General features: G+C 43.4%; 1 protein-coding gene across 1 annotated transcript; it reads left to right on the top strand.

Annotated features, from left to right (window-relative positions):
• The first annotated feature begins 2,308 nt into the window (after positions 1–2,308).
• Positions 2,309–8,067, top strand: tspan36 (tetraspanin 36). The gene is made up of 7 exons (XM_049004079.1): positions 2,309–2,527; positions 4,711–4,902; positions 4,992–5,066; positions 5,299–5,394; positions 6,368–6,514; positions 6,948–7,031; positions 7,940–8,067. The coding sequence occupies exons 1-7, from the start codon at positions 2,468–2,470 to the stop codon at positions 8,006–8,008; spliced, it is 723 nt and encodes a 240-aa protein (XP_048860036.1). The 5' UTR covers positions 2,309–2,467; the 3' UTR covers positions 8,009–8,067.
• Positions 8,068–11,860: the final 3,793 nt, after the last annotated feature.

The raw sequence follows: 11,860 nt of genomic DNA, 5'->3' as shown, positions 1-11,860 counted from the left end.
ATTGCAGGCGATGCTGTAGTCGGTGGGTCTGATCAGGAACAGTGATGGAGCTGCATTCAGGCAGGAGACGGGGTGGCCAGCAGCGTAGTGTGCAGATGATAACCTGGCCCTGAACATGGAGGAGACCACGAAGGTCATAATAGACTTCAGGACGTCCAGCACTGCGCTGACCATCAATGGCTGCACTGTGGAAGTGGTGAACGGCACCAAGTTCTTCGAAGCACACGCATCACATGACGTCTCCAGGACCAGGAAGGCAGGCCAGTGCCGCAGAAACACTTCCTCCGCTGACTGAGAAGGTCACGCCTCCCCCCTACAGCTCTCACCACTTTCTACAACAGAAGCATAGAAGACATTCTAACCAGCAGAGTCACTGTCTGGTACTGGAACCGAAAAGCCTCAGACCGCAAGTCCCTCCAGCGAACAGCGAGGACAGCAGAGATGATCATAGCAGTCTCCCTACCCACCCTCTTAGACATATATGACAAACTCTGCAGCAAGAGAGCCCACCCCCCCCCCCCCCCCCCCCACACCTGTCAAACAGCCTGTAAACCCTCCTTACATCTGGGAAAAAGGTTCTGGAGCATTCGGTTCCCCACCCTCAAGCTCTGCAAAAGGTTCCCCCCAGGCTATCAGATCTATCCCATAAACGCTTATAAATGCACATTCACACTAAACTTTGTGACACATGTAATGTTCATTTGTATTCTTTTCACTGTGTCATTGTTGTGTATTATTGTCTACCATTTATTCTATTTTCATTCCAGTCCTTCTGTTTGTTTTTTTATTATTAATTAGTTCATCCATTCATTTATTCTCTATTCTTTACTTGCTCTCCCCTATTTAATGCCCAGTGTTTGTTCTGAACTGTCCCCTGTCCCGACTCTGTGCTGCTCCAGAGAAAGGCAGATTTGTTTTGTGCGCCAAATGACTCTCAGCTGACGTGATGTGGACATTTACAGGTAGATGTGTAAAAGCACCCGTTAGGGAGGAAGTGGAGAGGATAGATATTCAAAGTTGTGTGAAAGGTTACACTCTGAATTTGCATGTGCATGTGGGATTAGAGTTAGGCGGCTGGGACGAGAGGCATATCCGGGTTTTGATGTGGAACTTGTTGATATGTGTGTTATGTTGACCGAGGTTATGTGCGTATCCAGGTGTGGATTTAGTGAGGGCTGTCCTGCTGTAATCACAGCCAGTGTTGCTCACCACTGGTGTCCATCCATCCTAAACAGACCTTTTTGGACTTACAACTCATGGAAAATTTAGATTCTGCCCTATTTAAGGGGATCTGTCATCTAGTAATCTAGAGAAGCGTACCAGCAGGATTGCACCATATCATACTGTATCGACGATGCTTTCTGTGTTTGTGGATGCCAACCAAGGGAAGCTTAGGTACTGATGGTTTACTGGAGTGGCACACATTCCAGTGCCAGGTATACTCCTACTGGTCTGCTACTGGGTAAAGAAATGACCAAGCCCAGTGATCTCATGCTTAATATTGAACGCAATAGTCCTTTTGAATCTCTCCCCTGCAATCTATCTCTGAACATTATCCAAACAACCATCTTTATTGTTGAGAAAAATAAGGTGAACAGGAAGTGGTTCAACTAACACTTACATGCAATACATAATGAATCCAAGAGGAGTATGTTTGGGTTCCACGTGCAGAGTCACGTTGGAGGACCTTGGTCAGGATGCCAGTCTGGTGCAGGACACACACTGATCCACTTAAATCACATGTTTCTGACTGTGGTACTAAGTACGGCACAGAGGAATCCCACACAAACACTGGGAGGACATTCAAACCACATTATACACAGTGTGGGAAACAGACGACTCTGTCCCCCACTGGATTGTAGCTCGCACACAAAATTCATAATATTAGACTGATATAAGATGATTCCTTTTGCCTATGTAGTCACTAACAGAGATGCATTCTGGGAAGAGTTATCCGATACCTACTATATTATTAGAAAATCAGGCGAGCTTCACTCAGTTTCTGCCGAAAAGGGACGACAAAGTCTGATGTAACCATGCAGATGACTGAGAAGTGATTTGCCTGGCAGGATATTTGTCATCGAACATGTGAAAAATTTCAGATAACGAAAATAAATGGTAAAAGCTGAGCAATATTTCACAATGCGCCTTTGGTTTTTAGGCTGCTTCAGTAAAACACTGCTTTACACGAGTTTTGTAGTGTTACACCACCATAAGGCGGTAGCAGCTGCGTGGTTGTGGTGCCTTCACAAGTATCATAGCAAACTGCGGATTTTAGGACCTCTGATGTAAGGCGGTGACTCTCCCCTACCCTCAGGGAGGCATGTGACGGCGTGACTCAGTCCGTCTGCAGTCAGGAGCTCCTTCGCTGCCCCTTATGTGCGGCTTTGAGGAGCGCAGCGCTGAGACGTGCCTGTGATTAAAGCGCCGTGCGAAAGTGCGCACAGGCTCAGCCGAAGCCGCAAACATGGACTGCGGGATAATGACCTCCAAACTGATCCTTTTGCTCCTCAGCTTGGTCTTCTGGGTGAGAATCTCTCTGGTTTTTTCTTACTTTCACTTCCCACCTTCCCGTAAGTTTTAAGTGTGTTTGCAGCCCCTAAAATGCCACCAAGAATGGGATTTTCCTATTTAAAAAATGGGTGATAGGGGGACGCTGTTAATAGGGCTGTATCTTACATGGCAGTAAGTAATCTTACTTAACTTTGATTTTCTATTTCTATTTTGGGAAACGTATGCATGTTAAACCGCAGTTAATCCGTAACTGGATCTAGACAGAAAGGGCCTGAAGTTGATGCTACTAGCTGAGTCCCAAAAGGACGTCTAACGTCAAAAAACGTTGCAGGACCGGATTTGTTTTGAAACTCTTACCTTTACTGGGATCTCCTACGATTTTCCTCCATTGTTTAGCGCAAATAGGTTGCAAACTGGTTTGTCTTGTTAAGGTTCTATTGGCGGATCGTACAGTAGCGTGAATAATTATAGGAATCTTAAGTTAATAATATTCATACGAATGAACGACAATGTCCAAGGTTTTCTACCCCCAACAGAGTATAAAATAAAGGTCAGTGTTTCCATTTTCCTTATTTAATAGCTCTAATGGCTGGCTTACTGCAGCTTGCTACGGCTTTGGTCATCGGGCACTTTTCGTTTTCTCCTTGATCTGTTGGTTTCAAAACCTATGCTTTGGGGCAGTATGGTGGAGTCAATGTTTGTAATCTAAGGAACTAAGACGCTGACGATATATTGCTATTGTGACTGTTAAAGTTATAAAGTTCGATCTTTATCGCTTGTGGTACATTATTCGGTTATTAGCCAGTTTATTCTTTATTTAAAGTAAACTATGATATTGTTTATACTCGTCGTCAGGGGGACGCTCTGTTTAGTTCCTGTTACGGGCTTATTTTCCCGTTTGGTCAGTGGTTTTGATGCGTTTACATCCCATCAGATGTGCTACAGTGAACTGAGGGCGGGCGAAGAAGGAGACCGAACAGGCTTCTTTATAAAGCAGGATTTTACTTATCTAATGTCAGGGCTGCCAGCTCTCCGGCATCTGGCGACACTCATGCTTTCTGACTCTCATGCTAACGGAAGAAATCTTACGGCAAATCTATGTTATTCCATTATAAACCTAAACTTAGCTACATGAAAAACGCTGGCCTGAGAATCTCACTCCAGCCAGCTGATCGAAGCTGGTAACCGTATAGTCCATCCTTGGGAGCCCCTGACCCGCTATATATCCGAATGGGACAGCCTATGGCAGAACAGGCGACAAAGAACATCGTCATCAGCCCTTGCGGCACGATCATTTCTCATGATCCTCTGATGATGTCTGGCATGGGGCGAATTTGGTCTTTCTAATGCCAGTTTTTAAAATGGACTGTTTTTTTTGGCTGCAGTTATAAAATCTGCTGGCACATTAACCCAATGTGAATGAATGGGAAAATCCTCTAATGATGATGGATTAAAACTTACACAAGCTGGCAAGCTGGATAAAGTGTAGCTCATGTAGGAACTGGAGGAGCACATAGATGACTGAAGGGTTGCTTTTCTGACTGTGTGTACAAAAGAGAGGCCTGCTTACGAGTCATACATAAAAAAAGGTCCCGGTAGATTTTAAATAATAATTAATACTTTATTGATCACTGTGAGGAAATTCTCTTTAGCCCCCCCCCCCCGAACTAGCTCTCTGTAGTTGAGAGTAACTGGCTGCGAAGGGCAGCCACCCACAGCAGCACCCAGGGAGCTGGGGGTTAAGGGCCTTGCTGAAGGACCTGCAGATGTGCCAAAGCCAGGCTTGAACCGGTGACCTTCCGATCATGGGCACAGAGGCTTAGCCCACTGTTTATTGTCTGATGTTCAGTCTCAGGAGTCCCGGTACCATGGCCTGTGGTCCAGGTTGTCAGGCCAGTGAGTATTATGGGTATTGTATGATAACCATCTTCTCCCGGTGAAGATCAGCTGGTCAACGCCATGTGCTCCATTCTGGGGATAAAGGCATTATGGTGAATGTAGGACTGTGTTCTTTTCTACTGGAATGTGGAACAGAACCTTAACTGTCATTTCTGTTCAGTATAATCATGGGGTTCAGTATAATCTCTAATCCCAAGGCAGTCAGACCCTTTGTGTGTGTCTGAATGATGACGTAGCCGAGTTTTCCTGCTTCTGGCCTATGCTAACCCTAATCCGGTTTGCCCCCCCATCCCGCAGGCTGCTGGAGCTGCTCTGACTTATGTGGGCGTCTCCGTCATAAAGAGCTACAATAACTATGAGCACTTCTTTGAGGACCAGTACACCTTCATCCCCGCTGCCATCATCGTTGCCATCGCGGTGCTGATGTTCATTGTCGGTTTCGTCGGTTGCTGTGCTACTCTGACAGAGTCCAGTGTCGGGCTGGGATTTGTAAGTATCCCTGGATGGAATTAAGGAACGATTGGTCAGTCCTTCATGGGTTAATTCTCCAACCATAACTCCTCTCTCCCTCGATGCAGTTCCTACTTGTTCTCCTGGTCTTCCTTGCTGGGGAGATCACTGCTTTGGTGTTTGGATTTATCTACAGGGGGAAGGTAAGTGAGCGTCTGCTGTACAGTGATCTCTGTTGAGTGTGTGAGGGAAAACACCCATTATTTATCCTTAATGTGAGTAATACTGTAAAACCGGGGTTAAACGACCGACTGCTCTCTGTGGAACATTTGGTTTAGACTATTCTGTTATAGAAGCTGATGATCTTCAAATCCAAACAATGTACACTTCTGTAAATATAACCTGGGCTCTGAGGCACTGTGGCACATCCTACAGATAAAGGATGACCTGGAGCACACAATGACTGGGGTGTTCCAGAAGTACGATGGCCAGAACTCGGAGACGCGGGCAGTAGACTACCTGCAGACTCAGGTGAGAGCGATTTTGCTGGCTTTGAGTTCATGTGTGTCAGGCTAATTGTTGTTGTGTATCGCATGTGATTCTTGTTGCAGTGGAGAGGAAATGTGGCATAATCTGATTTTGTATTCAGTCCTTAACTCACTGAGTGACGTTCGCTTGTTTTGCACGTCGTGACGCTTGACTTCCCCAAGGGAATATTTCATTGTATTCTCCAGACAAGGAATTGATATGATTTTGGGACCAGTCCACTGCTAAAGACATTTACCTTATTAGCTCAATAACTAAAAAAAAGGTTTTGATGGTCTTTTTTCTACTTGACCATTGTATCAGGGAAGATCTTGAGCTTGTCAGATTTTGAGACAATTTGCACCAAAACTGAAGCAGCTGCTCCAGGTGATGGTAAACATACAGAAGACACTTGATCTTGTGAACACAATAACTCTAAAAGTATTTTTTTCCAAACATGCCAGGATCATTATATAGGTGTTGATCTAGAACGTATTTAATCTTGAGACAACTTGCGCCAAAATTGAAGCAATGCTGCTTAGTGGTGGCAAAAGGAAGGGCAACTGTAGATTTTCTTAAAGTTAATAATTTCACAAAAAACATCTATGCTTGTTTTCATTTTGGGACAAATTGCATGAGGACTGAAGTAGTTTCACTTAGTTTCGCTATAAACGGACAGATCTTGTGAATTAGATTACACTGAGATATATCACACAAAGTTGGGCTTTTAATAACATTTTTTTAGAGAGGTGGGAGAGTATGGGGGGGGCTATAGATTGTTGAAGTTGGGGGGGGGGGGGATGTGGGATTATATTGTTGCTGATCCGATAGCATATAGTTTCTTTGAGGTGTTTCTTAAAGGACTTGCAGCTTGTGTACAAGACTTGTTTTGTGCTGGTTGGCAAATTAAAATAGGGAACTCGGCCTAACCCTAACTCTCCATCTTCCCTCTCCCCCCCCCCCCCCCCCCACCACGCAGCTTCATTGCTGTGGAGTGAAGAATTACACTGACTGGAGAAACACGCCGTGGTTCTCGACCAACTACACAGTGCCCCTCTCCTGCTGTGCGACGCCCAACTCCGGCTGTATTGGTCGGCTGGACCAGCCGTCACTGCTCAACACACAGGTCACTGCTCAATAGCGCCACCCAGAGCTTATTTGTCTCCACAAATTTTTTGTGTCTAGGATCGATTCCTGTTTACAAAGCAGAACTGAAATATTACCACAACTATAAGCTTGTATAGAAGGAAAGCAAAGAGAAGAACCTCTCTGTGGGATCTTCTGTCTGTGGGAAGTAGTAATTAGAAATCCGACTCCAGGAGAGTTTTGCTAGGCTGCATATGTCCAAACCAAGGAGGCTCTGATGGCTGAGTTCTGGCGTAATGCAATTTTAATATTTTGGAGCAGTGAAATATTCTAGCGGTGAAAAAGTCTTAAGTATCTAGGAGGTTATCTCTGGAAGTAAAAATCGTCAGCTGTACTGAAATGCCTCCCATTCAGCACATTGATGCCGTTCAGAGACGAGCCTCAGACTTAATTGTCCCCCCCCCCCCCCCCAGGGCTGTGAGTTCAAGCTGGTACAACTCCTGCAAGATGCAATCAGCTATGTGATGCTGGTCGTCGTGGGCTTTGCCATCTTTAAGGTCTGTCTCACCCTTTCCCTTTAATGTTGTCCAAACAGGGGGAGGGAACACATGCTAACACCATTGTGGGCTTGGAGTGGGGGTGAAAATGATTAATAGCTTTATTGTAAGGTGATTCTGGAAACCCAACTGAGAAAAGCCACTTTCGGAATAAAAAAAAAAAACTAAACTAAAAACCATTTGAGCTACAGAATTTTACTGGAAACATAAATGCATTGTGAACAGTTAATCGACATTTTTATAAAACACCAACAGCAAAGCATAAACAATTAATTTTTTCAGGGTTTCATGGACTTTAGAACAACACAATGGCTGTCCCTAATATTATTAATGATATGGTTCTTTTTTTAAAATCAGTAAATAAATGTGCTACTTTGATAAAATACTCTTTAATATATTCAGCATCGGTGAAGGACTCTCCATGTTTTATAATCTTCCGGGACTCCACCAAACTGTTTGCGGCTGTACTAAAAGCCATGCTTGAACATTTAAAGTGTCTTCATGCAGTACAGACTTCGGGACACTATCTAAAGATATAGAGGCAGAAAAATCACACTGAACAGGTCATTTCATGTTTACATCAAGCAGGCTTCTTGTCTTTGGCAGCCACAAGTACTATACCGTACTTACTGAATGTTGTTGAATGCGTACTTTCCCACCGTCAATGCAGTAGGTACTATGTGTGTCTGCTTTTGAGCCACAAGCTGACAGCCAAAGGACCGTGTGCAGCTTGAGAGCCACGGGTCACTGACTTGTGTCCTTGCGTAACGTATGATGAAACAGTGCTGGTACCTGAGGCTGTAGTGATCGTGGTCAGGCAGCCTTGTGCCTAAAGCAGAGCTCCTCCCCTTCCTCCACCCATGAGGTATCTATAGCAACCCCCCTGCTGACTGTCTGTTTCTTTGCAGCTGTTCGGAATGGCCAGCGTGTGTGTGATCACTTGTAATGATCGCCGGAGACGCTACCTGCCTCTATAGACCAGAATCTACGCTCAGCCGAGCCGGGGTAGTGCGAGCGATGGACTCTGTTTTCCTGGCACCCGCCCACCAGCAAGCTGTACTCATGAAACTAGAACTAAAGTAATGACAAATGTATATTGTTATTACCATAAGATTTAAGCATAACAAGCTACGGAGAAGGAATGTGTTTTGTAAGTGTCTGTGCTCTAATAACTCAATAGGATCCTGCTGGAACCATTCAACTGCACATTCAAAGATCAACCCTGGGTGATCACTTTCTTTGGTGTGAGAATGTTAGCTCTAAGCTATCTGTGTAATGAGAAAAACCTGCACCTTTCCATTTGCTTTCTGTGTAATTATTCCATAATTAAACATATAATTAAATACCCTGAACATTTTTTATCTATATGCAAAAAATGTAATTACTGGTAAATTTTCCAAAAAATTCAAATGGTTCAGTGTGTTGTCTTTATAGATATAATAGTTTTATCTGTTAAATAAATGGCTCTTTGAATAATTTAATTTGTAACGAAGTTCACGCACGTCATCACTCTCAGGCTTCTGGTCTGGGCCTCCACCCTCCTTGCCTGCGTGGTCTGCTGAAAGGCTAACGCTAATGCTAGCACGCAGTGAGCTTCCGGCGGTGCCACATCTCCACCGCGAGGTGCTCCAGGTCATCCTTCATCTGTAGGATGTGCCACAGTAGCGCTTCTGTTGGTCCCAGACAGGATGGCCTTTGTTCACATCCCGCATCGATGAGTTCTGCCCGCCCAAAACTCAGTCACTGTCCGCATTTCTTGGCTTTTCCCTCCTCGTACTGGTACCAGTCTCCGTAATGACCATGGCTGACGGTAAGCGCCCTGTAAGCCTTGCTATTTCAAAGATGCTCTGACAAAATCGTCCGGCCCTAGCGATTTGGCCTTTGTATTAGTCACTCGGATCTTAATCCCTGCCCATTTCTTCGGCATTAAACAAGTCAAATACAAATGCCGAATGTTAGCTTACTTTCCAATATATCCCAAACCTGGGCATGCACTGTTTTTATGAAACAACATTATTCACTTCACATGGGATGGTGATAATGTTTTGCCTCATTGGTTTCTACACCTGTAATGGCAAACCTAAATTTTAACAACTAGTTGAGGGAATATTAAATACAATCAATCCATCTTACAGCCACTACTTCAGCTCAGGGTCACTCAGAGCCAATTCCAGATCACAACACAGTGAAACCCCCTGAACAGGAGGCCAGTCCCAGACTATGGGCAATTTGGAGCTGCCTGCTGCTTACCTGTCATAATGCCCATGTCTTAAGATGTCATTTATATAAGTCTAAATATTTATATTCTATTTATTTCTCTTTTGACAATTGCCGACATTTTCCATGATATAACAGTAATACATAACTGTGAGAGACACACTAATGCACTGCATCATAAACTCTTGAGTTGCCGGTGTTCTGACGAGTTGAGCTACTTTGTCGAGTTAGGCTACCGTAGTGATAATCAAGGGCCGTAACCCTAAAACCTAACCCTAACCTCGAAACCGTGTTATTGCACATGCGTAGAAAGGCTCGGTAGCACGTCTCGAACGGTAGCATTCGTCGACAGAACACCCGGAGCTCAGAAACAGCACAATGACGTCACACGCATCGGTCTTTAACAAGGATAACGCGCTATTACTTAAATAAACACCTAACAATACAACATGTTTATTGACACCTGCTAGTTACATCAGACATTTCACCTGCGTTGCACCTTTTTGCGGTCCTTCTCATTAGCATTAGCATCCACAAACGATGCTTCTCTCCTCCTTGTTACTGCTTATTCTTCCGTTACGTTTTTTAGTTTTTTTTTCTTCTGCTTTGGTTCCGATGGCTCTGTTGCTTTGCAAAAATAAAATAAAAAATACTGAATACCTGAACGAAAGGGTGTTTTCTGATGTCACCCACTATTTCATAATTTCTTTGTCGTATTGAAATTCAGGGTATTTTGATCCCGTTGCTAAAAAAGACATGCAGCAACTTTGGACTTCAATACTGATAATACTAGTTTGTGCACATATATGTATGTATCTACATGACTTTCAGCCATCTGACACGCTTCTTTGCACAAATATAAAGGGGAAACATTATTTCCTGACATCCAGAATATTTGATTTCCCCTGCTTAAAAACAGACAACTATGGACCCCCATAGGGATGATATACTATTTTATACACACGTGTGTGTGTGTGTGTGACAAATATATATGAACTCCCTTAACGCCTGAAAATTGTTAAGTTACTGCAACTTCTGGAAGTGAGTTTCATCCGCGCAGAAACTTTGGGCGCCTTCTGCTCCACTAAGTACTGTACCTTACTTTTGATACGGTACTTTCGGTACATTTCCTTTTTTATTGACTTATAATTTCCGTACAGAGTTTAGAGTAAGAAAAAGCCTGATCTTAATTTATAACTTAACTGACTATGGATGTAAGAATTGTTTTCGTATCGTACATCATCCAGCCCGATAATATTATAGCGCCGACATGCTGGGACAAATAGCATGTGACCCTTTGTTTGATAATGTTAATATCTGTTGTATATCCTAGTTGTCGTGTGGGTGTTTGCCCATGTCTTACGCTGTATAAATTATCCACCTTGTGTGTCCTTCACTGTCCAGCGTCAAACCTCTCCGTATGTTTCGGGGGTTACTACACATAATTTTATGACCATGAAGAACCAACACCTTGCGAAACGAAAGGTACCTAATTTGGTGTAGAACTTTCCTAAGATGGGGGAAAATAAAGATGGGGGGGAAATAGCTACGTTTAAATAATGAAGATAATGAATAATATCTATTCAAAAGTCGTAGTGATATAAGTTGTTTTAACTTAATTAGATTTATGGAAGTAAATGCTAGCTGTTTTGGCTGTACTTAAATATTTAAGTTAGTCTAACTTTAAAATACTCGTAAAGATTACTCAATAATTGCAACCGGAATAAATTTCTGTAGGCTATATGTGTTAGCATAGGAAACCATGCAGCACGATGTTTTAATTGGACTGAATTATGTTAAATTTGAATGGGTTTTGCGACATCGTTATCAACAGTAGTTAATATAAACACGCATACTAAAGACGAGGTCCAACAAGCACTATTTTTTCCCAGCAATCATCGTATAGTCAGCGATTTAGATAATTTAACTTGTCTAAGAAAAATACACGAATATCGAAAAGACGTCCGATGTTACTCCCTAAATTACAGTCATGGGCAAAATAATGACACTCCTGCATTTATGTCAGAAAACGCACGTACTTCTAATAGATTTTATTTTATTGCAATAACAATTGCTTTGGTATTCACATGTATTTCTTTTGTTGTCACTGGAAGAACTCAAAAAAGCAGAGGAGTGGGTGCCAATATTTTTGGCCATGACAGTATGTAACTCAGCAGTTGGTAGAAAAATATTAAAACGACAGTGAAACCATCTAACTCCAAAGTACTGGGTGGCGTCATGATTCAAATCAGTGCGCAACATGCGGCACATGGGGGATTGGGCGCCGTTTCCGGGTGTCAGGGAGTCACTTTGCGGGAAACTCCCGGAACTTCCGGGAGAGGTGGGATGTCTGGTAACTGATTAGTACTGTGATTTACGCTAATGCAAGTGGTTCTACCCATAGAACCAACTCAGGACTAAGAGTCTAATGAAAAATTGATTTAGAATGGAAATCCACTCCCAAGTTTTTGTGATATGGCTTCCATCTAGTAACTGTACCCACTTGGCCTAGGTGAGGTTGTGGGGATCCAGAGCCTATCCTGGAAGCTACAGGCGCAAGGCAGAGAATAACCCAGGATGGGGGGCCAACCCATCGCAGACAAACACACTAT

This window comes from Brienomyrus brachyistius, chromosome 2 (assembly GCF_023856365.1).
Source record: "Brienomyrus brachyistius isolate T26 chromosome 2, BBRACH_0.4, whole genome shotgun sequence".
In the NCBI taxonomy this organism is placed as follows: Eukaryota; Metazoa; Chordata; class Actinopteri; order Osteoglossiformes; family Mormyridae; genus Brienomyrus; species Brienomyrus brachyistius.
Note: the sequence above shows the minus strand (reverse complement) of the source record. Positions and strands in the feature narration are given on the sequence as shown.